At 49.4% G+C, this 26,181-nt stretch overlaps 8 protein-coding genes across 8 annotated transcripts; 2 read left to right on the top strand and 6 right to left on the bottom strand.

The window, feature by feature from the left end:
* Window positions 1–514: 514 nt before the first annotated feature.
* N7508_004278 (putative C2H2 finger domain protein) lies at window positions 515–1,894 on the top strand (the record flags this gene model as incomplete). Its single annotated transcript, XM_058462344.1, has 3 exons — window positions 515–677; window positions 754–1,130; window positions 1,181–1,894. 3 exons carry the CDS (start codon window positions 515–517, stop codon window positions 1,892–1,894), a joined length of 1,254 nt encoding a protein of 417 aa, XP_058320969.1.
* A 938-nt stretch (window positions 1,895–2,832) lies between these two features.
* N7508_004277 (TMEM14 family protein) lies at window positions 2,833–3,284 on the bottom strand (the record flags this gene model as incomplete). The annotated part of the gene is made up of 2 exons (XM_058462343.1): window positions 2,833–3,156; window positions 3,282–3,284. 2 exons carry the CDS (start codon window positions 3,282–3,284, stop codon window positions 2,833–2,835), a joined length of 327 nt encoding a protein of 108 aa, XP_058320968.1.
* A 443-nt stretch (window positions 3,285–3,727) lies between these two features.
* On the bottom strand, window positions 3,728–6,103 carry N7508_004276 (M28 family metallopeptidase; the record flags this gene model as incomplete). The annotated part of the gene is made up of 2 exons (XM_058462342.1): window positions 3,728–3,784; window positions 3,836–6,103. The coding sequence occupies 2 exons, from the start codon at window positions 6,101–6,103 to the stop codon at window positions 3,728–3,730; spliced, it is 2,325 nt and encodes a 774-aa protein (XP_058320967.1).
* A 932-nt stretch (window positions 6,104–7,035) lies between these two features.
* On the bottom strand, window positions 7,036–8,646 carry N7508_004275 (uncharacterized protein; the record flags this gene model as incomplete). The annotated part of the gene is made up of 1 exon (XM_058462341.1): window positions 7,036–8,646. The coding sequence occupies one exon, from the start codon at window positions 8,644–8,646 to the stop codon at window positions 7,036–7,038; it is 1,611 nt and encodes a 536-aa protein (XP_058320966.1).
* A 1,174-nt stretch (window positions 8,647–9,820) lies between these two features.
* N7508_004274 (uncharacterized protein) lies at window positions 9,821–15,088 on the bottom strand (the record flags this gene model as incomplete). Its single annotated transcript, XM_058462340.1, has 15 exons — window positions 9,821–10,037; window positions 10,110–10,502; window positions 10,572–11,141; window positions 11,223–11,364; window positions 11,420–11,535; window positions 11,582–11,653; window positions 11,717–11,834; window positions 11,896–12,231; window positions 12,281–12,443; window positions 12,508–13,046; window positions 13,143–13,373; window positions 13,454–13,687; window positions 13,739–14,021; window positions 14,078–14,827; window positions 14,885–15,088. The coding sequence occupies 15 exons, from the start codon at window positions 15,086–15,088 to the stop codon at window positions 9,821–9,823; spliced, it is 4,368 nt and encodes a 1,455-aa protein (XP_058320965.1).
* Window positions 15,089–17,259: 2,171 nt separating this feature from the next.
* On the bottom strand, window positions 17,260–18,809 carry N7508_004273 (RTC4 family protein; the record flags this gene model as incomplete). The annotated part of the gene is made up of 2 exons (XM_058462339.1): window positions 17,260–17,518; window positions 17,581–18,809. The coding sequence occupies 2 exons, from the start codon at window positions 18,807–18,809 to the stop codon at window positions 17,260–17,262; spliced, it is 1,488 nt and encodes a 495-aa protein (XP_058320964.1).
* Window positions 18,810–19,655: 846 nt separating this feature from the next.
* Window positions 19,656–23,064, bottom strand: N7508_004272 (TMCO4 family protein; the record flags this gene model as incomplete). The annotated part of the gene is made up of 2 exons (XM_058462338.1): window positions 19,656–20,945; window positions 21,001–23,064. 2 exons carry the CDS (start codon window positions 23,062–23,064, stop codon window positions 19,656–19,658), a joined length of 3,354 nt encoding a protein of 1,117 aa, XP_058320963.1.
* A 1,239-nt stretch (window positions 23,065–24,303) lies between these two features.
* Window positions 24,304–26,181, top strand: N7508_004271 (uncharacterized protein; the record flags this gene model as incomplete). The annotated part of the gene is made up of 1 exon (XM_058462337.1): window positions 24,304–26,181. One exon carries the CDS (start codon window positions 24,304–24,306, stop codon window positions 26,179–26,181), a length of 1,878 nt encoding a protein of 625 aa, XP_058320962.1.

Here is a 26,181-nt window from a genome sequence, read left to right as displayed (position 1 = left end):
GGCTCATGTATTCTAGCAAATTCAGATGCTGTACGATTATTATTTCCTCACTTCGTGCCTTATTAACAGGTTGACCTAGAAACAGGAGAGTAAGCTTGATTCAAAGTAGAAGGATCGCGATAAGTATAGAATAGGTGTTTTAGAGATGCTTTAGCAAGTGAGTAACTGGACAGTGAAACTTACCTCTGATAAGTTAAAGCAATCTAACCAACGCAATCACGACAGTCAACGCACTCAATACCCTGGGGACACGCAAGAAATCCAATTTCAAACTACATCCAACACATCTCACACAAAGATTCAAGCTATATAGCCAACTGAGGCGAATATAAGATCATCTATCTCAACATCCGATGGATATTGATCGCTTATCACACGTGATCACCCCATTGCACGTGACGAGCCTTGGCAGAATGCATCATCTCCAAGCTCCGGATTTGCGACACCGCTCCTGGCGCATCATCTTTATCTTCCCCCGCAATCGCGTCTTCTCACCCCGACACACACCGCCATCATGGGCAAGAAGAGACGTGGTCCCTCGCTCGAAGAGCTCCTCGCTCGTCCGTGGTGTTACTACTGCGAGCGCGACTTCGACGACCTTAAGATCCTTATTTCGCACCAGAAGGCCAAGCACTTCAAGTGCGACCGCTGCCAGCGCCGATTGAACACTGCAGGAGGTAAGTGGATCTCATCGAGATACCATCCACCCCTCCCCTTCTCCTCACCGAATCATTGCTAATGACACGCAACTAGGTCTGTCCGTCCATTTGAGTCAAGTTCACAAGGAACAGCTCACCGAAGTTGATAATGCGCTTCCCAACCGAATGGGCCTCGACGTGGAAATCTTCGGCATGGAGGGTATTCCCGATGACGTGCTCAAGGCTCACCAGCAGCGTGTCGCCATGCAGTTCCAGCAGGCCGAGGTGGAGCGACAAGCCGTGACTGGCAACCCTCCCGCTGGCGCTTCCGCTAATGGACAGCCGGCCAAGAAGCCGAAGCTTGAGGCTGCTTCAGATCTTAAGAAGCGATTGGCTGAACACAGGGCCAAGCGGGCTGAGGCACTTGCTGGTGGTAGCAGCGGTGATGTAACCCCCACCAGCGCTGGACAGTCGGCCACGCCAACTGGATTCGTAAGTAATTCATTCCATTTGGCATGACTTTGGGACTGACCGTAATACAGTCGCAACATTCCCAGGCCCCTGCCGCCCCCTCTCCGGATCAGCACCAGTCTTTCCCTCCGACCTTTGGTAGTCCTGTCGCTCCCGCGTTCACCTACCCTCAGACCCACACTGCTCAATTCCAACCCTACGCTGCCAACGGTAACCAGACTCCTGATATGGCTGGCCTGGCTCAGCCTTTTGTGACTACCGGATACGCACAGCCATTCGCCCCGATTCCCGGACAGCCAACAACTTATGGGGCTCCTCCGTCCTTCCCTCAGCAACCCACACCTCCCGAACACAGACCGAGTGGCTTGCCAGCTGCCTCCAACCTCCCACAGCGTCCTTCATTTGGCGCACCTACAGTCAACGCACACCAAATGCAACAGATGCACATGGGCCATGTCCCGCATTCACAGGCAACTCCAACCCACAATGGTGATGGAGCTTTCTCCCAGTCTGTTGATGATCTCATTTCAGGAGCAGCGAATGCCGCATCGGCATCCAAACCGACAGAGGGTGCTGAAAAGCCAGCTAAGAAGGACAAGTCGAAGCCATCCGGACACATGATTTACTCTCATGATACTATCAGTCCAGAAGAGAGAATGGCCGAGCTTCCCCGCTATGCATTCGTCCCCGACAACACCACCGAAACCACCCTCGGAGAGGTTCCCGCCACCGCAGTCGTCGGAGCTGTTCAAACATCCGACACAGTGATCGACCCAGCCCATTAGATTCTGCATTGTCCCCCCTGTGGTGTTTACAAGTGATGGATCACGGACCCAGCTAAGTTCGACACATATCAAACCATTCTAGCTATCTACACATGAGCATTTCACTCTCCGGCGTTTCCCGGTGTCCCCATGGCATCCCGTTGTTATCTGTTTCAGAGTCCCTGATCCAATTTCAAATCAGTAGTTCTGGCGAGTCCTCTCACCATCCCATCTTCTTTTGCGACAAGACAAGATTACCCGAGGAGGCGTCAGTACTGGTGAGTTCATATCAGCCATACGAAAATACGAAAATGAAACTGGAAAGGAAAGAAAGACGTTGGGGCAACACCGTCAAGTTGCTCGTGTGCAAGTGTGCAAGTGTGCATGGCTTGAACCAAATGGGGATCGTGTCTAATCTATTCTGAGGAAATATCGTCTCGAAGGGGGTGAATCGACTTTCCACCTCGACCAGCCTCAGTACGTGTTCTCTGCCCTTTGTTGCATCTTTTTTTTTTTGCATTGTTTTTTTCTTCCACTCCGAGGTGTAACCCTGGCTCTATCCCATCTGGTTTGATGTGCATACCTCCAGGTATGGCGATGCCATTTACTCTCGACGTAAGTCTCTAGCGTTTCTCTCGATCTCGAGGTAGGGATTACGTTCCCGTTTGGGCGTTCTGGACTGGGTTTTGTGGATTGTTTATCTACACAATGGACTTGATTTCTGTACTCTTGTGCATACTTGTAGTGACAAGTAGACTATAGATTGTAAAAAGTGGTATGCTAATTCAATCGAGGCGAGTATTGGCATAGATGGTAGCAACTTAAAGAGGTGAGTACGTGTATGCAAGTACCAGCATCCAAACGAAGCACATTATATCATCACCCTCAATCGCCAATCCCCCACCAAAGCAAATCCACACCCAGTCCCTTCCCTCAAGACATGAACTCAAAACTCCCACTCAAACAGTCCTCTTCTCCCGAAAAGCCAAACCAAAGATGAAAAGCCCATAAGTAGCCAAAACGGACAATCCAAGCGGAACCGGCTTGCCGCCTGTCTTAATAACACGAGGGATAGAGCTACCACCCAGCACGGCAGATGCCAGCAATCCCAATTCCTCGCCGTAGGATTGGCCTGTGCGCAGTCGGAGGAAGGCTAGTAGGTACACGAATCCTACGGAGAGGCCGGCTGCTATGCTTGGGATTGAGCCTGTGCGGGCGTAGCCGATTGCCCCGCCTAGCGATGTCAGGAGGGAGAGGGTTATTGCTGAGGTTGTTGGGAGGGTCTATTTGGAAATTGTTAGTTTGGTGTTTGGTTATGGGGTGGAAGTGGTGTTGGTGTAATGTTTTGATTTGTTTGGGGTTGAGGTGGATGTTGAGGTTGGTTGTGATGGTGGGATTCGAGGCTTACCATCTTGGAGGATTGATGTCGATTGTCGGTCTCTTATTGGGGGTTGGATGTGAGTAAAGGTAAGGAGGGGAGAGAACTAGAGCTGAAGATGGATCTCCAAATGTCGGCGGTCATGCCATTGATTAGTCATATGACGCAGTCTGGGGTAGTTGTGTGCATAGCATAACGTTTTATAGATCGCAGTTGGATTTACATTTGGAGCTCCTTTTATTTTCTTTGTTAGCCTTTGTGACGTGTTTGTTTAGTTCGTAGAACTTGAATGCTAAGTATGGTCGTTTTACACAATGACCCATGAGTCTACTCTCATACAGTAGTGTTGATGTAGCCAATCGGCGCCCAGAGAAAATGCTTATATTGTCTTCGTGTGTATTTGCCTAAGCCACATACAAGAAGCAACCCCGCTATAATAGTATGTTCGATTTTGAACACAAGAGACAGTGGCCTATCTACTGCAACAATTTAGTCGCCGCCTCGATCCGTCCCAGAATGATAGAACTCCATTTCTATACCGCATGTTAGTAAAGCCCGGAAGGGGTATCAAGATCAAAACATACCTTGGCATTTTTGATATCTCCGGCGTCAAGACTCTCCACCAGGCCAGGGTAAGTAGCTCCAGCATAGCCGGTCCAGATACCAGGGGCAAAGACAACGTGCTTGAACCACTCACGGCCATCCAAACCAGGTTGGTACAAGAATGCTTGTTCAATGCTCTTATACTTCTTGTTGGTGGCACGAATCTGGAACCAAAGTCTAACCTTCTTCCACCAGTGATACCATGGTACATCTTCACCGAGCTGGGACGTCAAATCAGCGGAATAGGCATCGAATGCCTTTGCGACTTCCTGGAACTCCAGAATGGCTCTATCTAGAGGCGCGAAGTGGAATCGTGTGTTCCCTGGGAGGTTGTCCGCCGAAGGCTTAATGCGGTCCAGGTAGGATCCCAATCCCAAGGCATAGTCGGTAGCGTTTAGCGCAAGGAGAGGGGATTCGACCAGTTGAGCGGCGGTCAGAGCCCAGAGCTTTGTGCAGGCTTGGTGATAGAGGAAGTCACGATCACCGTACTTCTCCATCCATTCAAAGCTGTCGTAGTTTGAGTGGTAGTGATATACAGGGTCAGTCTTCCCGCGGCCAAAGCCGAAATCAAGACTGGCGATGCCAGCAAAATCCTGGAAGGCAGTAAAATCACTACCACTGCCCATTGTTGCAATCTTGCCGTTCCACAAATCGCGGACTGTCTGGCCTCGAACTGTTTGGTTGGGGGACTGTACCAAGCCGGTGACATCGTTGATGACCTTGTTCAGGAGGGGACTAGCTCGAGGCTCAAAGTTAGTACCAGCAGCAGCAACATCGACGTTCAAGTACGCGATGTTAGCTGCAGAAAGCCAGGGGAGATATTCCTCAACCCACTCGGTCGAACCAAGCAAGCCATATTCCTCGCCATCCCAGCTGGCAAAGACGATAGTGCGCAATGGCTTCCATCCAGCTTTGAGAGCCTCACCAAAGCTGCGGACAACCTCGTTGAGCGCAGCAGATCCGCTGTTTGGATCACCGGCACCACCAGCAATCCACGCGTCACGGTGGTTGCCCAGGATGACAACCTCGTCGGAGATGTGACCCTTGATCACACCAATGACGTTCCACAAGGGGGTCGTCACATACTCCTGCTCGTTGTCGAGGTTAATGACTACATCTTCGGGTGATGGTCCAATGTTGTACTCGACACCCTTATGACCAAGACCACCGCCCTGCCACCACTCATTGTAGTCGGACGCCTTGGGGCCGTGCCCGTTGAGGGCCTTCAAGAAGGGTAACACCTCATTGTAAGAGATGGGCAGAGATGGGATGGAAGGAATAGATTTATGGGGATCCTGTCGTTCGCATCCAGGCTTAGATGGGTAGCCTGGGGTTGTGGGGTCACCGGGAAGGATACTCAAGAATTGTGTGCTACCTCTCTGGATCGCACTTGGGTTTCGCGCCGGTCCGTTCGGATACGCCTCGTAGCCGTTTTCTTCAGTGATCTCTCCGTCCTCCTGAGGGTCAGAGTAGATAACAACACCGACCATTCCAAGTTCCTGTGCACGCTTCACCTTTAAGCCACGGAAGTTACGACCATACTTGGCAATCGCAATCTTACCCTCCAAGGTGATGTTGGAATTGACAAGATCCTCGTAGTCCGCGTATGTGCCGAAGTTAACATACACATACTGGGCGGTCACATTGCCACTAGCGGAATAGCCATGGAAGGCTGGGACACGGTCGGGCAGACTGGAAGTGGGATCCTCTTCCAAGACATCTTCCTCTAATGTAGCCTCAAAGGTAACCTCGGTCTTATCATCCGACTGCTTCAGCAGAGCCAAGCGGTGGTCAACCGGGTAATTGAGGTAGATATCGTAAGTGGCGAGACTGGTATCTTCAACACCAAACTCCTTCCACTTCTCCATTGTCCAAAGAGCTTGGGACAGGTTCTTACCCGCCAAGTGCGGTCCCGCAGTATAGTAGTTGCTCCACTCACGAGCCTTGGCCGCAGAGGGAACATTGAGGAGGATCTGCTGGAGCTGATCGTACGGAAGACCATAACTTTCTGGCCATGCGTCATGAGGAATTGGATGAGACCATGGGAGATAAGACCAGATTGAGCCATGCTCCCGAGGCAAGATGGCGGTGGGGATCAGGAACAAAGTTGTTGCCAAAACAAGTAAAGCTCCAAGGGAGATAGTACAAGCTCGACGGAGGACATGATGTGGGTATCGATGTCGCTGAGGAGCGACGTGGACCTCCAGCAGAGGTGTTGTCTCCGAGTACGGCATGTCTTTCTCCCTCATCTTGGATGAAGAAGAAGAAAAGGACGAGAGTCGAGCTTCTCCGCATGGATTGTATCATCGACCGGCGGCGGGACCCGCCTTATCAGCTGACTAATGTATCTGTTCGGCCTTGAAGATGAGGCAGCTATCTCTTTTTCTTCAGGTGTCTATATATGCCTGAGGCCAACATGGCATCCGCGCATTCGGTGCCCTAAAAGATGTCCCCGTCGGCTTAAATCTGTTTGCCCGGGAAGCCATGCTTATGTGTAAAAATTGTGGGAGCTTGGAACATTAGAAGTTCTTCTGTCACCATGACATTAGGATCCATCTTCCTGAACTGGAAATCAGTTCTCAGATTTTTAAAAGTCAGAGTAGAGGGAAGAGAAATCGAGAGAATCAACTGCATTGGAGTCGAATGCATTTAATTGGTGCAAGTAAAGACTTCTCTTACGGCTCAATCTTCGCATTTGCATAGGCGCGTTTGGATGATTCACCAGTTGAAGGGAAGCACTACAATAGCGGACATAAGTCTGTTCACAGTGTCACGAAGTATTGGACGGTTCTTCACAAAATTCTCGAAGTGAATGTGTCATTTCATGCATCATTTCTGCTCTGAATTAACTGTGCTTTCTTCACTTCTTTTCTGCTCATTTTTGCTCATTTTCAAGGGCCTCGGGTGAGCCATTGACATATAAATGTGGAGGTGGGAAGAACTGATGGCCACTGTTGTACTTTGGCTTTCTGTGCGATCATGGAAGGCGACCGGAGCAAGGGGGATTTGGTATTAACTTTTCTCGAGAGGCACTAGTCACATGGACGAATATATTTCTTTGCCATCTATACATGCCAGCAAAAGGTAAGATTACTTATAATCAACCTAAACCGCATTCGGATAACATTCAAGATAAACATGCTATTCTGGATTTTACAGTCTACATGTTAGCTACTTTATTCTATCTATCAGATCTGCCTTGAGACTCTTCTCTCGCAGTAAGGGCCACCTTTGCAGCAGCCTCCCCAGCGCGGCGTCCAAAAACCGCACCCGACGTTAACCCACTACCTCCAGCATAATTGTTATAGAAGAGACCGCCCATCATCTCACCCACACAGAACATGTTTGAGAGAGGCTCTCCGGTGGTGGATCGGATAAGCCGGGCGTCCTTTGGATCGACGGCCAATCCTCCAAACGTGAATGTAATGCCACAAGATACCTTTACAGCCAAGAAGGGCGCTGTTTCAATTGCCAACGCCCAGTTTGACTTCGGAATCTCCAACTGCTCAGCACTTGATTCGGTTGAGACTCCATCACGGATTGCCGGGTTCCATTCCGCAGTTGTGTTCTCACGGCGATAGGCATAAACGGCTTCGTTGTACTCCTTAACAGTCGCCACAAACTGATCACTCTTCTGCAAACCTCGCTGGGCGCAATTCTCTGCTAATTCCTCTAGAGTGTCTGCGGTGATACGTTCAACTCGCTCATCACGATACTCTTCCTCACGAAGCCAGGGGGTCGTTTGGGCGTCCCAAACCTGAAAAACAATGTGCTCCGGCTGTGCTAAAATAGCCTTTCCAAAACGAGCGTATGTATAGTTTCGCAAATCGACCCCCTCATCAACAAATCGCTTTCCGTGAACATTCAGCATTAGACCTAGAGGATATCCGGACTTGGTGTATTCATTGGAGGCTTCACGATCACCAACATTGGGATTTGCATTTGCATCCCAAGCAACGGAATGACAGCCAGACCAGTTGCCCACGGGCTTGGCATCCAGTTCCCGAATGGCGAGTTCCAGACAGTCTCCTGTGTTGTATGGCGTGCCTCGGACCATGGCCATATCCCAGCCTGGGCCTAAGTATTGGCATCGCATGCGGGGGTTGGCCTCAAAGCCGCCAGCTGCGAAAATGAGGGCGTGGGCCTGAATTGCTCCCTCAACGCCCCCGTGAAGCACAGAAGCTTTGACGCGTAAAGCATTTGTCGCTGCGTCTGGATTAATCAAGGACTTTTGAACATCAACCCCAGTCAAAGCTGTTGACCAACACATAGTGACACCATGGCGATGCGCAGCTGCTTTGTGGTCCTCGACGAGCCCCTTTCCGCCATCTTGTGTTTTCAACGCTAGTCCACCCCAAAATTGGTATCGATCATTCAATTTGTATGCTTGACGATTGAAGGAAAGCTGAAACCGGATCCCATTCTTGGCAAGCCATTTGATCGCAGAGTTGGATTCGGAGATAAGAGTATGCGCAAGTTGTGGATCGGAACGGCCCATACATATGCGATGCATGTCGTTGGCAAAGTCATCCTCCGAGTAAGGACCGAGGTCGATTCGGCTTGCCAGATCTTTGTCGACATTGTTCACTACAGAGAGAAGATCCGAAAGACCTCCGTGAACAGTCCGATATGCACCGGCAGTGAAGTATGTGTTGCCTCCTGCCCATTCTTCTGGGCATTTATCAATCAGAACAACTGATTTTGCCCCGGATTGAACGGCGGAAACAGCTGCGGAGAACCCCGCATTGCCGCTCCCTACAACCAAGACGTCGCATTCGCTTGGGAAGGTCATTGTGAGAAAGGAAGACGTATGAAATTCCCGAAAACACAAATGTAATGAAAGACATGTGATTTTCGATGATATCTGTAGCAGTCAAGAATTCCTACAAGTGAATAGTAGGCATCGGAGAGTTCTCCACATGTTGAGTGCATTTGATGGCCGGCCCTCGGATATAATGTTGCTTCGTTAGATCGACAGCGGTCTCGCAAGCGGAGTTTGCGCAGCATACTCCGATGGACGGCTCTTTTGAACAGAAGGAATCCCCTGGAGGTTGCTCCTCCAAAACTTCGTAGTAGGAACTGTGCAACTTTGACTATATGACTTTCCCATTATTTGTCAAGGACAGTCCGGTCATCATCCGGAATTCTCCCCCAGGCAGTTTTGAACTGAGCTGTTGATTCTTTCCATGTCAACAGCACAGAGCTAAAAAAAAGATCAGCGCTTGCCTATGCGCTTTCTTGCAGAGCTCCATAGGAACTAAATGGCCACAAGGAAGAACAGTTCCTTGCACAAAGCCACAAGAGGCGCCACTAGTACCTCCCACGCCAGTACTAATACTCTGTGACTTCACTTGGTGGGAGCTGGAGACAAGAGGTCTGAGCTCTCACCAAACAAGTAAAGAACATTACGCCTCAACCCCGGCACCCGGCGGGAGATCTGCGAGGTCGAAAAGAGGCACAAAAGGAGAGGCTAAAGTTGGTTCCCAAAATACATGGAATGGCAACTTGCTCCGCGGCCTTCCGTCCAGTATTTTAAATTACATTATACGGCCTCATAACCCCCTGGAGTACACACTTGAAACTTCAGTCGAGGCCTCCCCCAAGCCAATGCAGTCTGACTCTTTATCATGCAAGGTTGCCCATGGGACGACAGACTGTATACCGGCTTTTCGCTGCCACTTCCTCTCCCTTTGATATATCAAAAAACCCCAGAAAATGATTGCACAGGGCAGAAGACTATTCTGGTTTTGACGGAATCTTCTTAAATAATGAGTCCGGCCTCATTCTCAAAATGTACATCAACCCCTGAAGACAAATTGAATGTGGAGGTTATGTTTTAAATGTTCTCACGCCATGGAGTCTTGGTTTGTGTCACTGCGTGAATAAATCTCAATGAGATAACATCGATTCAACTAAATTCTCCCTGTAACACAGGTTTGCAGATGTATGTGATAAATGGCTGAACTTCAAGTCCCGAGGCTTAACAGCTTCGAAAACTCCCCATTCGGTGCATTGAGTAAATCAGTAGGATGTCCTACCTCCATGATTTGACCACTGCCGAGAACGGCAACCTGATCGAAATCCAGCAATGTGTTGATTCTATGCGCCACCATGATCACGGTACAGCCCTTGAAGGAATCCCGTATGACCTGCTGCACCTTCGCATCAGTTTCGTGGTCCAAGCTATTTGATTCACTTGTTAGCCATGATGCAAGGGACGCGGTATAACTTGGGCGAAGAAAAGCATGAACATACCTGCTCGTTGGCTCATCCAATATCAAGATTTTACTTCTCTTCAGCAGAGCTCTAGCTAGACAGAAGAGCTGTTTCTGGCCCTGGGATAGACTGTTATCGCCTAGTGCTGAATCTAGCACCTCTTCTTCGGAACCACTGTGGCTCGCGGTGAGGACGCTCCAAACTCCGACAGAGTTCAATGCTTCCACAATCTCCCTGCTCGAAACTTTGCCTTCTGGATCAGCATTATCCCTAATTGTGCCTGGGAAGTAAAACGACTCTTGGCTTAGACAACTGATACGCCGCCGAATTGAGGGCCGGGGCATCAGGGTGATATCTTGTCCATCGATGAAGATTCTGCCGGATACAAGCTCGTTGAGACGTAGGAGGGATAGTGCCAATGTACTTTTGCCACTATTTGTAGTCATTTGTTAGATTGGTGCCTGAATATTGAAACTCATGATTCACCCGGAGGACACCTACCTTCCAGATCTACCACATAAGCCAAACTTCTGTCCGGCTCCGATTCGAAGGTTGATGCAATTGAGCAAGGGCTTCGTATCACCGATATTCCAAGCGATCCCAGCATCCTTGAATTCGATCTCACCGCTGGTCGGCCATTCCGAAAGTTCATCATGTGTCTGAATAACCAAGTCATTCTCTTCATGGGGAGTTTCCTCAGCAAACGCCTTGATGCGTGCAATAGCACCCAGTGACGTCTCAAGCAATGTCCAGTTCTGAATCAGCTCTGACAAACCGCGTCCTAGATCCATCATCACGACAAGGGCAACTCCTAAGAGGCCTGGGTCTAAACGAGAGCGAAGAGCGACTGATAATCCGACAAGCAGCACTGCCATGCCGGCCACAATCAGGTTCAGAACAAGAGCAAGCCAACGTTGAATGCATAGGAGAAGGTAGTAAGGTCTTTGTGCAGTGTCAAGTATCGAGAGCATTCGGTTCGACGTTGCATGAGTCCAGGCAAAGGCGCGAATAGTGGTTAATCCTGCGAGTGACTCGATAAAGTGGGTATAAAGAGGGCTCTTGAGCTCGATCCTGAGAGCATATTAATGTTGGGAGACAAGGGCAAATTCATAGAGCCCGTTGACTCATCATTTCCATAGAACGGCAACTTACTCTAGTAGTCGTAGCTGACGAGACGTCTGGAGATAAAAGCTCTGGATCAAATACAAGACTCCGAATAGAGGGGGCAAAGCCGCTGCTAGGTATGGGAGCGAGGCAATGGCAATGGCACCTTCGCCAATAGCACCAAAAAACACTGGAGAGTGGTAAAATCAGAATTTATTACCCCCAAGTTGTGTCTCCCAGCTTACTGATTACTGTAGAGAAGAAGGCTCGAGGAAGGATCATGTCAACTAGCCTCATATCCTGACTGAAACGCGTCACCAGTGCTCCAGTCTCAAGGTTGGACAGGAAGAACAAGGGTGCGCTATGGTAATTAGCTAATTAATATTTCCATTTTGCGAGCTACTCACGCCATGGAAGTGCGTAGCACGGTTGAGTGTAGGTTCTTGGAAGCCAATGGGACAATTATGACCCATACCCAGCTATCAACAGGTTAGAAAGTTCAATAAAGGAACGAGTGTATCAGGCAAAGGTATGGAACATACAAAACGGCAAGCATGAGCGCAAGAGCCTGGATTACAGAGAATGCTCCATAAATGCCAAGCCAGTAGCCAAGGCGCGAATTACTATCACTGCTGGAAGACCAGAGGTCGACCCACACATCTTGGTAAGAGTTAACTGGATGCCATAGTCCATGATTCCAAATGGTATCTCATTAACTTACAGCGGAATGCATTTGTACCACTCTCTGTGACGATGAAGAGAAGCAACGCCGCCATTCGTGCCCAGCCTAAAGCGGAAAAGTAATACTTATACACAGCAAGATCAGTTTTCTTTCGACCGCCCTCTTTGGAAATGCCCAAGGTAGGAGTCAGAGGGACCGTGAGCAAGGCTTTAGAGTCGGTGCTTTCTTCCACTTCATCTGGTTGTGTCGGTGGAACTTCATATCTCTGAACAAAGCTGACAACTTCCTCTCGGATTTCGGCATAGCTTCCTTGCTTCATGACTTGGCCATTGTCGCCGAGAACCATAATTAAATCAGCCTGGGGCAAGTACTGAGCTGGTATATGGTTAGCCAGGTTGGTTTTCTGTGAATAAATTACACGTACTGCTGTGAGTAGCCAGAAACACGGTAGAGCCCAGCCGACGCAGCAGACCGGTCGAACCAAAGACATTTTGGAACACAGTTCTGGCTGTAGAATTGTCCAGACCACTTAAAACATCGTCAAAACAAGCGATCTTTCTGCGAGCATATAATGCTCGTGCAATAGCCTGTCCAAACCAGGATATAAGTATATGATCGAGTCTTTCTCGACATCTAGATGCGTAAACTCACAATTCTCTGTCTCTGTCCTCCGCTGAGTTTAGATCCTTTGCTCCCAACAATGGTTTCGCCGCCGGCCGGCATTTTCTGGATATCCAAGTCCAGTCCACATGCACTAACAACGGTCTGGTACCAGGCGGGATCAAAAACAACGAATGTGTCTTCACCAACAATATTGCTCCAGATGGAAGAATTGGACAGCCAAGGCGTGTCATCACAGAAGGCCAAGTTCGGGTATTGTAAGAAGAGGTCCCCTTCCAACACTGGCGTCTCTCCCGCCAGACCCTTGAGAAAGGTAGACTTGCCACAACCGACTGGTCCGACAATTATGACAAGATTTCCAGAAGCAGAACTTTCCAGTGTAAGATCGATGCCAGGGATCTTCGGTGTAGAAAGAGACTTCCAACCGAACTTGACATTTTTCAGGGATAGGACCACCCCGTTTTCGCTTGTACTGTGTGGTAGTGGTGAGAATTGGGGCAGCTCAATACCAGAGAGACTACTAGACGATGTGGGGCAAGTCGATAAGGGTTCGGGAAGCTTTCTCTTCTCTGTGTAAAGTTAATACTTCTTAGTTTTCTCAGACTTACAATGAGGATCCCGGGAGCACAGTCAAATGATTCAAACATGGATACTGGAGCTCTTACCAAGTCGATTCTGGTTCTTAAGAAATTCTTGTATCCTATGCAAGCAACCTATTGAAGCAAAGGTATCTGGAATCGCGAGCAAGAGATAGCTGAGAGGTGTTATCATCAAGGTAATGAGCGACAGCGAGGTGATGGCCTGGTTGACGGCAAGGGGACCGGATTCCCGCACGAGTGCTACTATCGCATAGGCAGCTAGTGTCGCAAATTGCCCAATGATGATAGGGATGTTGACTAGTATTACGTGTCAGTACGATCAAGGCTCGCCATAGCGAATTAGTTTCCCATGAACAGAGAAAATGGCAAGCACATACCCATGCAAACACGAATTGATTGGATCCGGCGGAATTTCTTGGATATTTCGAGCTCCTCTGTGCGCAATGCTTCGATTTTGGAGCCCATTATCTCGGCTAGACCGAGGAATTTAACGTTGCGAATAGATCCTAGGATAGAGGATGTGAAGTTGATTCGCTTCTCCGTGGCCTGGAGCCAGTTTTTCTGTCGGGTGGAAACAGCAGATCCCATAGCAAAGGAGGCACCCACAAATACTAGCTGGCTGTGTTAGATCGTATAGAATGTGGGGCATGGATAGAACTTACTTATCACTATCAAGAGAGGAGCAATACATACGGCGCCAACCTGGGCCTCTAGCAACCATGTAGCCAATGCTAACTGAAGCACATTTGCCCACGTCTCACAGACCACTGAAAAGAAATACTCAGCGAGCATTTCTATGTCGGAACCCATAAGCGACATTGCACTGGATTCATCTGTGCTGCCCAGTGGTAAGTCCATCATATGCTGGAAGACGATACTCATCAAACCTCCTCGGAGCATTGTTGTGGCACGATATCCCAGGTGTTCATAGGAAGCTCGCGCAACCTATCGTGGAATATAAAATTAATTTCACGCCGAATGGCGAGATGTGACCAACTTACCGCAGTCCCGATAAAGAGAATTGCAGTGGCTCCAATCAAACCATAGCTGATGTCAATTGAGAAAGAGTCGGATCGCTGCAAAACACTGACGACTTTTCCAATAAGGAATGGTTGTGCAATACTGAATCCTACGACGCAAAGACGCGGAAAAGCGATAGTCGCAATTTCCCAGCGCAGACACTTGATCACCGCCCAAAGCAGCGCATTTTTCCCACTTTGGTCGGACCGAGCCCATGTGTTTGCGAACCGAGCAGATAGCTCCGAGGACAAAAGCTTTTCGTGGATATTCGGGAGATCATCCCCAGCCAGTGATTCAGAACGGCCTCTCCATAGTAGCCCATTCAGCCAGGTGAACAAGCCTCGTGAGAAGGGCCCGCTCACACTCTCCTTGGAGGGATACTTCTCGGACGACAGAAGCCACTTCTGCTTCTCGACACTCGCGAGTGCCAGTAGAACTGTCTTGACAGCCAGAGAAGTAGACAGAAGAATCGAGTAATTTCCATTGTGCGGCGTCAACCAGGCTGTACGCACACGGGCGAGATCCAAAATCACGGTGATAAACAGGTACCCAGATAGCAAGAAGGATGGTCGGATTGATCGGACATGCTCTAGATCAAGAAGTAATGTCATACTCAATGCCGCTAAAAGGTCGAGAACGGCACTTGCAAGCAGTATCTGCCCTGCGCCGCGATACTTTGCAACGATCACAATCAAAGCAATCTGAATAGCTGCAAAGGTCGCCGAGAAACTCTGAAAGAAACCAATCTCAGTTATCAAAATCACTCTCGGGTGGTCGGAGTCGCTTACCAGGGTCACCACTCGAAATGCGGAAGAAAGCACCTTCCTCCGCTGTCTAAACAGGTGGGCCAGACGTAGCGATGCCAAGAGAAGGAACAGCGCGGCTGGAAGGACGCTCAGCATACCGGACTCGAAGAGGACAGTGAAGTCGAATCCACCACGACAGTCTCTATCGACGATCGGCCCAAACTGGCCATCGTCGCATGTGCCCATGGCGCGAATGGCACTGAGCCAAGAAGACGGAGACTGAAAATTTGATGTGAGAAGATGAGGCTCTTGTGAGAACAAGGAACTTAGTCTTAGATGTGAAATGGTGGCATGTGGAGACTTCCAGTATAATTTTATAAACGTCAGCTCGGCGCTCGGCGCTCGCACTAGCAAGTAAAAGTGCTGCCTGATAGGAGGCTGTTGTTTGGGTTGACTGAAATCAAATGCTTTCTTTGTCTGGCGCAACTAGCACAGACTTGCTCATATCAATCGCTCGGTTTGGAGCCGCAGAGGCCAATAACAGGCGCACCGCATAGTAAAACTGCTAATTCGGGTATTATTGTTGCAAACAATCACGACCAGATCAATCTCCATGGATCATTTTGGACTTTAACTAAGCCTATCAGGCAATCTTGGCAGTAAGCTTCGCCGCCGGAGATCCGATGGCGCCCTAAGTCGGCGTCTGCCTTGACAGCCAATAATTGCTATCTCAATTGATTGGTCCTCGGAGTTCGGAGTTAACCCAGTCGATATTGTCTGGCTTCAGGCTCCTGATGTCGATTGGGCTAATGAAGAGTCTTATTGTTACATTCAATGGAAGTCCATACTTTGATATGAGACAAGTTATAGAAATTCACATTGAAGCATTGGACATCATCTGTAATTACTATTGCTGTCACTCACCTCCTCTGGTTTAGGAGTCCGAACAAACAACAAGCATTAAGCACAAGCCGGACGACGCTGCAAGACCAAAATATAGCAACCCAAGTGCCACACCTCCAATTCTCATTCCCGTTTCAAATAACCACGCAAAAATAGGTCCTGCAAATAGCGACCCTGCTGTTTCAACTATGCCAATGACCATGTTGAATTTGTCTGTATCCTGTGGTGCTACATAGCTTGTTGCAAGTGAGCGGCACAGCGGTGCCAAATTTGACCCGAAACTATGCACTGCAAGTCCGGTCATTCCCATTCCTATCTGTGGTGCCGCCGTGCAAAATGCGTCGATAGCGGCGAATTCAATTGATGCACGTGCGAGTATTAAATCTTTGATGGCGGGATTTCGATATCGCAGAAGCCTCGAGAGCATAGGAAGTATTAAGAGCAAGACGGCCATATGAATGAATCTACGAACCGTCACCAAATAGCCCGTCTTGCGAGTGGCTGCTTAAAGCGCTTGCTTATGTATATATGAATTGGGAAGTGAGGACAGTAGAAGGTGACTTGACCAGCGGCACAATATACAGGATACAGCTCCTTGGCGATCGGAAACATGGGTAAAGACGCAGTGAGGTTCTTTGCATACGATGCAAATACAGGAAGATCAGCCGGTCCTAGAGGCCGAGCTGGCTTTTTCCAAGGCATTTTCAGCGGGATGTGCGTTGGCGCTGCTGAGAGTGTGCTCCTCGCCATGAGGCCTTTGGAAAGGATCAATTCTGTGTTGATTCAGGACGCGAAAAGAGGCAAAGGTCAACTCCAAAGCATTTCAGTTGCGCTTCGATCTATCTTCCGGGCTCAGGGTTTGACCGGTCTTTATAAAGGGCTTCTTTCTACGACTCTAGGCAGGCTTCTACATCTGCGGTCAAAATGAAGATTGATAGCCAAATAAGGGAGCTGAGTGAGCTTCATGGGGTGGTGCATAATTCCGTGACTACGATTTTGATGGGGTCTAGTCCATGGTTGGTATCATACTGTTTATACCACGCAGTCGTTTGATTCTGTCAAGGCACGTGCTCAGGCACCGGGGCTGTCGGGACTATAGAGGTTCTCAGAAGCATTTTCTTGGATCATAGGGTCAAGGGCTTTTGGCGTGGTAGTAGTATGCGACTTGGGAGGCTTACTCTTGGGAGTGGTATTGTCTTCACTCTCTATGAAAAGACTCGTTCTATCTTGCAGGCCACTTTGCTTCCTGGGAAATGAGAATTTTTTCTGTCCTCCATTTAGATTTTAAAGATTTTATTAGACAATGAAATGTACTTCATTCCAATATGGACTGATGAAAGACAAGATAAATTTAAAGAAATTGGTATCCCACTAAATGCAACAAACATCAGAGGTATCAGAATGGGCAGTCTATGTACAGTCGCTCAAGTAAGTGAAACTATCCTGACACGGAATAGTAACGTACGAAAATGCTTTCAAAAACATTGTGGTATAAGATGTAAAAGTAATCCGCCTCAAAGATCAACATCATCCGGAATCGGTATCACATCATTCAACGCCGGGTTGAGTCTCTCACCAATCTCAATACTCTCCCTCAAGATCTGACGTGCAGCCTCATCGCTGACATTCATATCCTCCTTCACTAATCTTACCGCCAATTCAGGCACAAGAACAGATTGTGCGTAGCCAGCCACACCGGCAGTCTTGGCGATATGATCCGACGTTGCCAGACGACGGAGTCGCAAAGAGAATCGGTCAATCACAGCTTGCAACCTAAATAGATAGGAACGATCAACATATTTGTGGCAACAGCAGGGACACGGTCAATCGCATACATTTTACCTGCACCCTTTGTCCCATAATAACCACAAGTAATCGATTCAAGTCCATCGCCATCCAAGGTCAAACGGAAGTTCTTCGCCTGTCCAGACTTCATGCTAGTATCAAGAATATTCCGATAATAACACGAAGTATCGGGAACAAGTAGCTTTTCCAATTCAGGGAAGTGGCCCTGAAGTCGCTCGTCGAACGTGTCCCAATTGATTTCGGGATATCCCTTTGCTTCCCATTCTCTCATCGCACTGCGCTCCTGGTGAGATGCGCAGAATTGTTGTTGTTCACGAATACGTTGTTTCGGCTGTGCTTCGAACAGCTTTAGCATCTCCCGGTCGACTTCTGCTTTACACATTGGACACAGGGCTTTTTGAGCTGAAGATGGTTGTCGGTCCTCGAGTTGAGACATTTCCTCGCACATAGAACTTGATGGTGAGCTGAGCGGGCTGTTAAGGGACGAGTCGCTGTCTTGCAGTAACAGCTGCTGTTCTTTGGAAGATAAAGTGCCAAATGAAGACGCAGAGAAAGATTCATTGGGCAAGATAGGAGGAGGTATGTTTTCCGAAGCTCCGTTCTTCCTTCTGCCAGCAAAAGATCTCCTAGGGCTCGAAGAAGGCAAATCCTTAGGCATTTTAAACGTCACTTCAGGTTCCTCAGGTTCCTCCGGTTCTTTGTTCGCATTGTCTGGTTGCTTCGCGCTAGACTTCAGTGTCTTGCTTTTTGCGGGCGAGGTTTTACCGCTCGCAGCTGGCGGCTTGCTTACACTTGAATGCCTTGAAAGTGGTTGGGGTTTCGCGTACGTGGCCCGCTTGCGCTTGGAGCTTTGCGAAGACATAAAATGCGGATTGTTCTCTTCATCACTCATGCCACCGTTGGTACGCACAAACGTGCTTTTGTGGTATGATCCACTATAATTCTGCGGACTGCCTTGCGAGATAACATAGTCATCCGCCAGCCTCTGCTCCATGGTTGTGTTTGTTCGGTCGTTCCTGCGACCTTGAGAGGCATCGCTATCATTGTCTGCCTCTTCATCTTCCGAGCTAAGTGGTGCGTCATCTATCGCGGGTTCGTATGATTGCGTGGGTTTCTCGATACTAGGTTGGATATCAGACTCGGTGTCGTTGGGAGATTCTGGCTTATTGAATGTCGACAATAGGTGTCCTCCTGGGCCATTGCCTCTCGTTAGGCGATTTGAAGCATAACTAGCGTCGCGCTTTGGTCGACTACTCATACTGAATTGTTTTGACGGGCGTTAGATGTTGGCGCAATTGTTGGAGTGGAGCTAGATGATTGAACGGGCACGCGTTGAACAAGTCGGCGGGACGCGTGGGGGAAAAATTAAAGCTCTGCACATGCAGCAGAAATCACAGAACAATTATCAAAGATCGGAAGGCTGATGCATGTAATCGCACATTTCCTTGAAGCTGCAAAGTACTCAGATAACGTGAGGGGAACGCGAAACGCGTGGCACGTGCCAGCTCCACTTCTGTACCTCATACCCTTGATGCTCAAAGGTCTTGATATCCTATTTTCGTATGTTTCCGGTGATTATATTTAATTGAGAGTTGTACGTGATCATTTAATTCTATTTACATCCCTCAAAATGCATGAATGAGGTGTGGCAGGAGATGTATACAAAAATCTAGGGACAAAGAACTGTATGAAAACACTTGAGCGCCAACAGCTCAACGTTTTTTAGTCTAGGTTGTGAGAACGCGGATCTTCAGTGAAGTACATAGTTTCTACTTGCCTATCGATGAAAAATCAAGATGTCATAGTATAAAAGCTTATTTCCCAACTTTTCAAGTACCACAACAAAAATATTTTGTAGATTTACAAAGTTCACATTTTCCGTAAACACCGATGCTCTGGACATTGATGATCATATCATGATGAAGAAGCTAGGGCAGTCTTTACAAACAGACAGAAATATAACAATCAGATTACAACCAAATCAAATACGCCCGTGCAAGTCATGCACCTCGTACAGTCTTAACGACAAAAAAGAGAGATAAAGTATATAGAGGGAATAGAAAGAAGAAAAGCGAAGTGAGAGAAACAGAAACCAGGGTAGTAATTACTCGAACGTCATTGAGATCTCGCCATCCCCATTTCCGGTATCATGATCTGCCCAAGCATTAGGCTCCAAAGCCATTGCGCCAACCGCCGTTGTACCGATAGTATGCACTGTAGGCAGCGTAGACGCGGACCGTAGCTCTGGTCGAGCAAGAGGGTCATGGGTAGATCTTGGGGATTCATGGAAGGAGGTATCAAAGGTCATTTCAAGCTCGCCCTTTGGTAGGGTGGAATGCTCATTGGGTCCGTGAGGAGAATACTGTCCCGATGCATGTGGGGGCTCTGAATGAGTTCGGGCGGGTGGAAGGTCGGGTGTCTTTAATGTATCTGGCGTCTTTGATGTCTTCGCAGGAGGAGAAGCTTGAGCGGGTTCGGGCTGGGGGCTTAGGTCTAGTTTCATCGGAGGCATGGTCGACTCTAACTGTTTAACTTCGATGGCCTCCGAGGCCAGCTCGGTCCGAATGGCTTCGATATCGAAGAGCACTGTGCCAGGGCTGTCGGTATCGCTTGAATCGCGCGGGGCATTGTTTCGGTCAATGTCATAGGTCTCCCATTTCTTCTTTTCAGCCATTTTGCCACGCTTGAAGAGACCGAAGCGCTTCTTCTCTGGCTTTGCTTCGGCTTCTCGGCGAGCTTCGTCGATCTCACGAATAAGTTCTCGCTGCCGTTCGGCGTGGTTATCTGGGTCTGGGTCTTCAATTTCTGCGAATTCGTCCTCGAGAACTTCCCATCCGACTTCTCGCAGAATACGAGGCATGGCGGTACGGTAGTCCATATGGCCGTTGACGAGGGGGGTGATATCAAAGTTTTCAATACCTGGGATACCTTCCACAGCCGCAAGACCGGCCACACGCATGATACCACCACTTGTAGCTCGGAAGAGGTAACCCAAAATCCAATCATTCGTGGCGTAGCCGTTCACGAATCGGCCAGACACTACACTCCGGGCCTTCAGGTATTCATCTTTGTTTGCAACAACGGGCGATCCGAAAAGATATACGTTCTGAATGAGTCCATGGGCGCCCTTATCGGCCAGCTCTTTGAGACAGGAAAAGATGACGCGCGCGCCGAGTGAGAAACCAAGAAGGGTAATAGGCCGGTTACCAAGATTTCGATCTTGCAAGGAATCGGCCATGACGAGACCGGCGGAGTTGGCGCGGGCCAATGACACAATCCAAGGGTTATCAATCAAATATGCGAGTTTGGTGAGTACGAGTGGAAGTTGCAATGATGCCATCAAAGCCATCAAAACGGTGCTGCCCAGCACTTGTTGCAGGCCTTGGGTTAATGCCTAGATTCTTGTTAGCTTGAGGCGTGAATGGTGAGAATAATTTTTGGGAACTTACCTCCGTTGCCAGAATGTTGATGGTGTCTCCCATACTTCGAAGCATCTCAGGCTCCCACAGTACGGAATAAATATCACCCATGATCGGGTCGACAGTACTGAAAGGTAGACGAACGTCATCGACCTTGCCAGTCATCCATCCGGACACCGTCACAATCAGATTGACCTTTTTATTATTATGAAGAGGACGATACTCGAACGTTTGAACAGCACCAGTCCGGCGATGGGAAGCCCTCATACCAATAGTACTTCCGCCTAGTGTAGCACTGGAGGCGATCAGGGCGGTACCGCCAGCTCCTCCCAGGAACGCGCTTGTTCCAGAGATACCCACAGTCGTAAGACCAGCTGCAAGACCAGCTCCAATGACAGGAGCTAAAAGTCCGGCGGAAAGACCAATGACCAGACCGCCACCCACTGTCGCCAGGCCCATAATCATATACTTCTGTTTCAAGGCCATCTTGCGGCGCTTTTCCATATGGTCTGACTCGTCCCAGTTCTCTTTGTCTGCTTGCTCTTGCATCTCGAGTGAATCCGTCACACGCTTCTCGAACCGCGAAATTTGCAGCCATGTTACATCCAAAGCTGTACCGACTCTTTCCAAAAGCGTCCGTGACCGAGCATCATATGCCGAATCTGCGATAAGTACGAGGAACAGGTCACATAGCACGGTCCATCGGAGGTCAATATCGATTCGATCAGTAGTAGGCATCTGAGAAGGAGTCGTGACCTCTGGGGGTTCCTCTGTCGCCTCGGCTTCATAAGGCGGCGGAGGATCCGATTCGGAAGAGTGGTCTGACTCTGCAGATAGCCTTGACTGACGGTCTCGTTTTAGACCGGAAGACTCCGCCGTAGACATAGAAGTTTTTGGACCACTCTCGGCCATGGGGTTTTTGACTCGCGCATTCTGCATGAGTGGTGGTACCAGGTCCTCTGGTTGCACGCCATGCTCCGCAAGTTGCTCGATCATAATCTGCTCAGCTGAATTGATATCCATATGAGCATAAACTCGAGCCATGATCGCCTGGCCCCATTTCCTCATGGCATCTGAGGCTTTCTGCATTACTTTGCGTGTCGATTTCGTCGTCGAAATAGAGGACAAGTCACGATTCATGGCATGAATGGATAACCTGACAACTCCCACATATGCGATTTTTTGAGTCTCATTGAGCAGGTCTTTCGTAGCCTGGAGCTGGCTGATTGAGTCTCGCAGCTCCTCGCCAACCAGACCAGCAGAGTTTCCTCCTGTCTCTCGGAAAAGATAGCTTGTATCCTCATCTAGACTTGTGGCAGACTGGGCATCTTCATCAAGCTGCACCCGGGTATAGCCTTTCCCAGCTCCTCCAAGTCCTTGATATACGGCCTCATCGTCTTCTTCCTTGGCACCTTTGGCGACCAATCTCCCGTAGTCATCGTAGTAGTCGAATTCTCCAAGCGCGGGCATCGATTGCCATTCATCGGGTTCCTCCTCTGAATCGTCGCTCTCGTGACGTGATTGTTGTGGCTGGTTTAGTCGCTGGTGGGACCATTCCGACATTTCGATAGGCTTAGGCTTTGAGGTCGACGTGCGGCATCTAATAGGAGCGTCTGCATGGTGTGACTTCTCTGCAGTTTCAGAAGCACCGTCTTGTGCCTCCAGATCCTTGTCCGGTTGTTCTGCCTTGTTCCCGTTGGCCAGCTCAGGGACCGCCTCCGGTTCTGGCTTGTCCTTTGGCTCTGGTTCCACTGGCTTCTTCAAAGCGTCACTATAGCTTGTCGAGCCTGCAGCTGCCACCTCCGGTTTGTGGTCGCCATTTTCGGTCGCGGGGGTTACGCTGGTGGGGGGATCGGGCTTCTGGCGTGCGCGGATAGGAAGGCCAAAATCGTCGACCTCGTCTGCTTCTGTAGATTCATGCTTCGTGGTCGTTGTGGCCGACTCGGCCGTCACTGGTGGAGGGGCCCGTTCTGTGTCTCCTCCATTCTGGTTTGTGGGGGAGCTGCCTTGAGGAAGCTGGGGCAAATCGGTCGCGTTCGACGGGGAGGTGGGTTTTTTGGAGGTGTCAACAGTGACACCCGGGGCTGCGGTCATGATTTCATGGACAGGAGGCCCTCAGAGTCTCCAAGAGGGGTGGTGTGTGGGATCCCAGTGGTACCTTGCTTCGCACGTTCATTCGCGATAGCTTCAAAAGTTCACCCATCCGGTGGGTGGCAAGGAGTCGTATTTCGATGTAGTTCAAGCTGTCAATCTCAGTGCAATATACCATGCCCGGGGGGCCAATTGATGGTCATTGGAGTGGGATCTCCGCAAGTGACGATCGGTGGCCACGCGGCGAAAAGGAGTGCTGGGCGGAGAATGCGGGATATCAATTAACCCCAGTGTTATTCTCAACGCTTGGATATTGCTTGATATCGAATCTTCATTGACTGTTTGAGTATTGGAGGATGCCTGGATACTCCATATGAGTTTCGTTGGTTTGCATCGCGCCGAAAGCGGACATCTCTCCAGCTTCCCCAGAATGTTTTTGTCAACAACATGAAAACAGCTTTGCCTCTACTGCACTTTGTGTACTTTGCTTTGCCACTCCTCCATATAAGTTAATTTGAAATATGCAACTTTGAAATTGTCTATGTGTGCTGTCTACTGAGTTGGCGTGGCTAAATTCGCGGTACGCGCGCAGTAACCGTCAATCTCGTCATGTCATATCTTGTTACAAAACAAAGACTTTTAATCGGAAATATCGGAGCCCATAGAATGTGAATACCCCCCGAGTCCGCCTCGGAGCTTTCCTATCTGCAGAATCTCCGACGAATACGAGGGTCACGCCTCAGCCTTGCCAATGCGATATCAATCATACCCGGGTAAACAGCAGAATCTCACAAGCCCAAGTCGCGATAGCAAACACCAGAGTACGGGAGAGGCGCCTCTGATAAGTACTTGGACGAAACAAAGAAAAGATCCGAGCACGGGGGACGTCATGTCGATCGTGTTCGACTGAGGCAGTGCGGGTGCTTTTGCCCGGCTCTTCAAAGGAGACATGTATGACTTGCAGCTAGGATCGGCCTGTCTGCTTCCCCGGCCAAACAAAGCGCGAGAATGGTCCTCATGGCGTCATGAACGGAGAATGCAGACTTGACGGGGCGTTGAGTCACTTGTACAGTTTGAGGCTCCCCGAGCTTCTTGGCATTTCTACCCCATACATATCGGCTTGGATACTTAGGCAACTTACTTTCTTCTTTTTCTCCGCATGCTTCGTCTTAGCTAACACCCTGCGCAGCTTTCAACGCATCCTGATCATGACACAAAGTAGGATATCTATCAGACAAGAAGATGACCTCGCTGACAAGCCCTCTCTTTCAAGGTTCCCATACTTCCATTGTTAAGATCGCCGGTGCGGGGCTGCGGCTCTCACTCCTTCTGAATGCCGCAGCCTGTCAACTTGCACAGTCTAAGCTGGAGATACACAGCATCGCCAAGGGTATCTCACTATTCGCTCTAAGTCTCAAAGATGCCGGCAAGACGTTGGAAGTGACGGGGTTCCATCGGACACCAGAGGCAACAGAAAAGGCATGGGAGATCGCTGGCCAAGGCCAGATGATTTTCATCGAGATTGAACACATGCTAGACATGCTGAAGTCTACCGATAGAGATGATGACCTGAGGAGTATTCCTCTCCAAGAAAGACTCAAGTGGTGCTTTCAGAAACAGCATGTCACGTACTTGCTAGCACAACTCGACTCTCTTAAGCTCAGCCTGATAGTCTTGCTGCAGATTCTACAACTTGGGAATATCATCAAATCCAACGTTGATGATGGAATCGATACCGAGTCGTTGGCATCGGTTGCTGATGACACCATTGCCCAAGAGAAAGCAGACTCGCAGAACATGATCATCGTACGTTACTGGTCACTGAAACGTCTTGATCGCCTGTGGGATCTCGTGGAACAGGAGGCGAGGGATGCAGCAAACAGCCAGACAAACCAAAGGATCCGGTCTAATTATTTGTCGAGCTCGGCTTCCGCGTTGAAGCCACTGGTTACTGCTACTCGTGCCGCTGATCCCATCCGACTGCCTATTGTGACTTTTGGGGAGAGTGAAGTCGGTTTGAGCGACATGGAAAGATCGCCAAAGGATATGGTGCAACTGTCTGAGAGTGCCATGAACCGTCTACTATCAATCTGGGTGCCTCTGGTCGACCTATCGAAGCTACAAGAAGCTGGAAAGTTGATTGATGCACCTGAAAAGCCAACCCAACCTCGTGTCTATGTGTCCTCAGACACTGACGATGATGACACTGGATCAGACTTTGAGGGCCTCGATGTACGAGGCTACTACATCGAGGGATCCACACCTGACTGGAGGGTTCCTCATTCCCAAGAGGCACGACAGCAAGCCGCTGAACGTCGCCGAAAGTACTCAAACTTCCAGGCTCGGGTAGAAACCGAGCCTGAGCCGGAAGACGTCATCAAGCGAGGAGAAAGTCCAAATGATTCGAGGATCCGTATTGACTCGAGCGATGAGGGCGAGCAAAGATCAACTCTCCGTCCCTCTCACAGCAAACAGATTCCCAGCCGTATCCACACCAGCAGCCTCTCCTCTCAATATCCCCCTAATTTGACTAATCATGAGAGCCGACCATACCCAACCGGCAGCTACCCACCTCCTGCTCATCCCCTTCCCCGTGCACCACCGCATTTCTCAGGACCACCGTCATCTCACGCACAGACAAAATCAGCTCAAGCATATTCCCAGGGCGCACCACAGCAACCTTATAATCCTTACAATACCCAACCCTACGCCTCAACCCCTCGATCAATCCCAGTAAACAAACAGGCCGGTCCCTCACCCTACCCATCCTCTCGAGGCCACTCTCCAAATCAAGTCTATTTCGGACCCACGTGGGGCCAGCCCCACGCCCCATACCAACTACGTCGGCCCCATCCATCACTCTACACACTCTCAACATCGACGCCCGAAATGGGGTTCCAACCCCCATCACCTCACTCCCGACACCGATCTCCAACCCGCTCGCGCCACTACTCTTCGCGTAGCTCCCGTGATTCCCATGATTCCCACGACTCCAGAGAGCCACGGGAGGAGGCCAAGGAGCGCCGGAAAGACTTGACAAAGAAAGCTACCAGGGGTTTAGCCGGTATTGGTGCTATCGCTGGATTCTTAGATGCGTTGGAGGCATTCAGCCTAAGCTGA

The sequence above is a fragment of the Penicillium antarcticum genome, assembly GCF_028974205.1.
Source record: "Penicillium antarcticum strain IBT 31339 chromosome Unknown utg000004l_segment0_segment0, whole genome shotgun sequence".
Taxonomy (NCBI): Eukaryota; Fungi; Ascomycota; class Eurotiomycetes; order Eurotiales; family Aspergillaceae; genus Penicillium; species Penicillium antarcticum.
The sequence above is the reverse complement of the archived record's forward strand: the minus strand, read 5'-3'. Positions and strand labels throughout refer to the sequence as shown.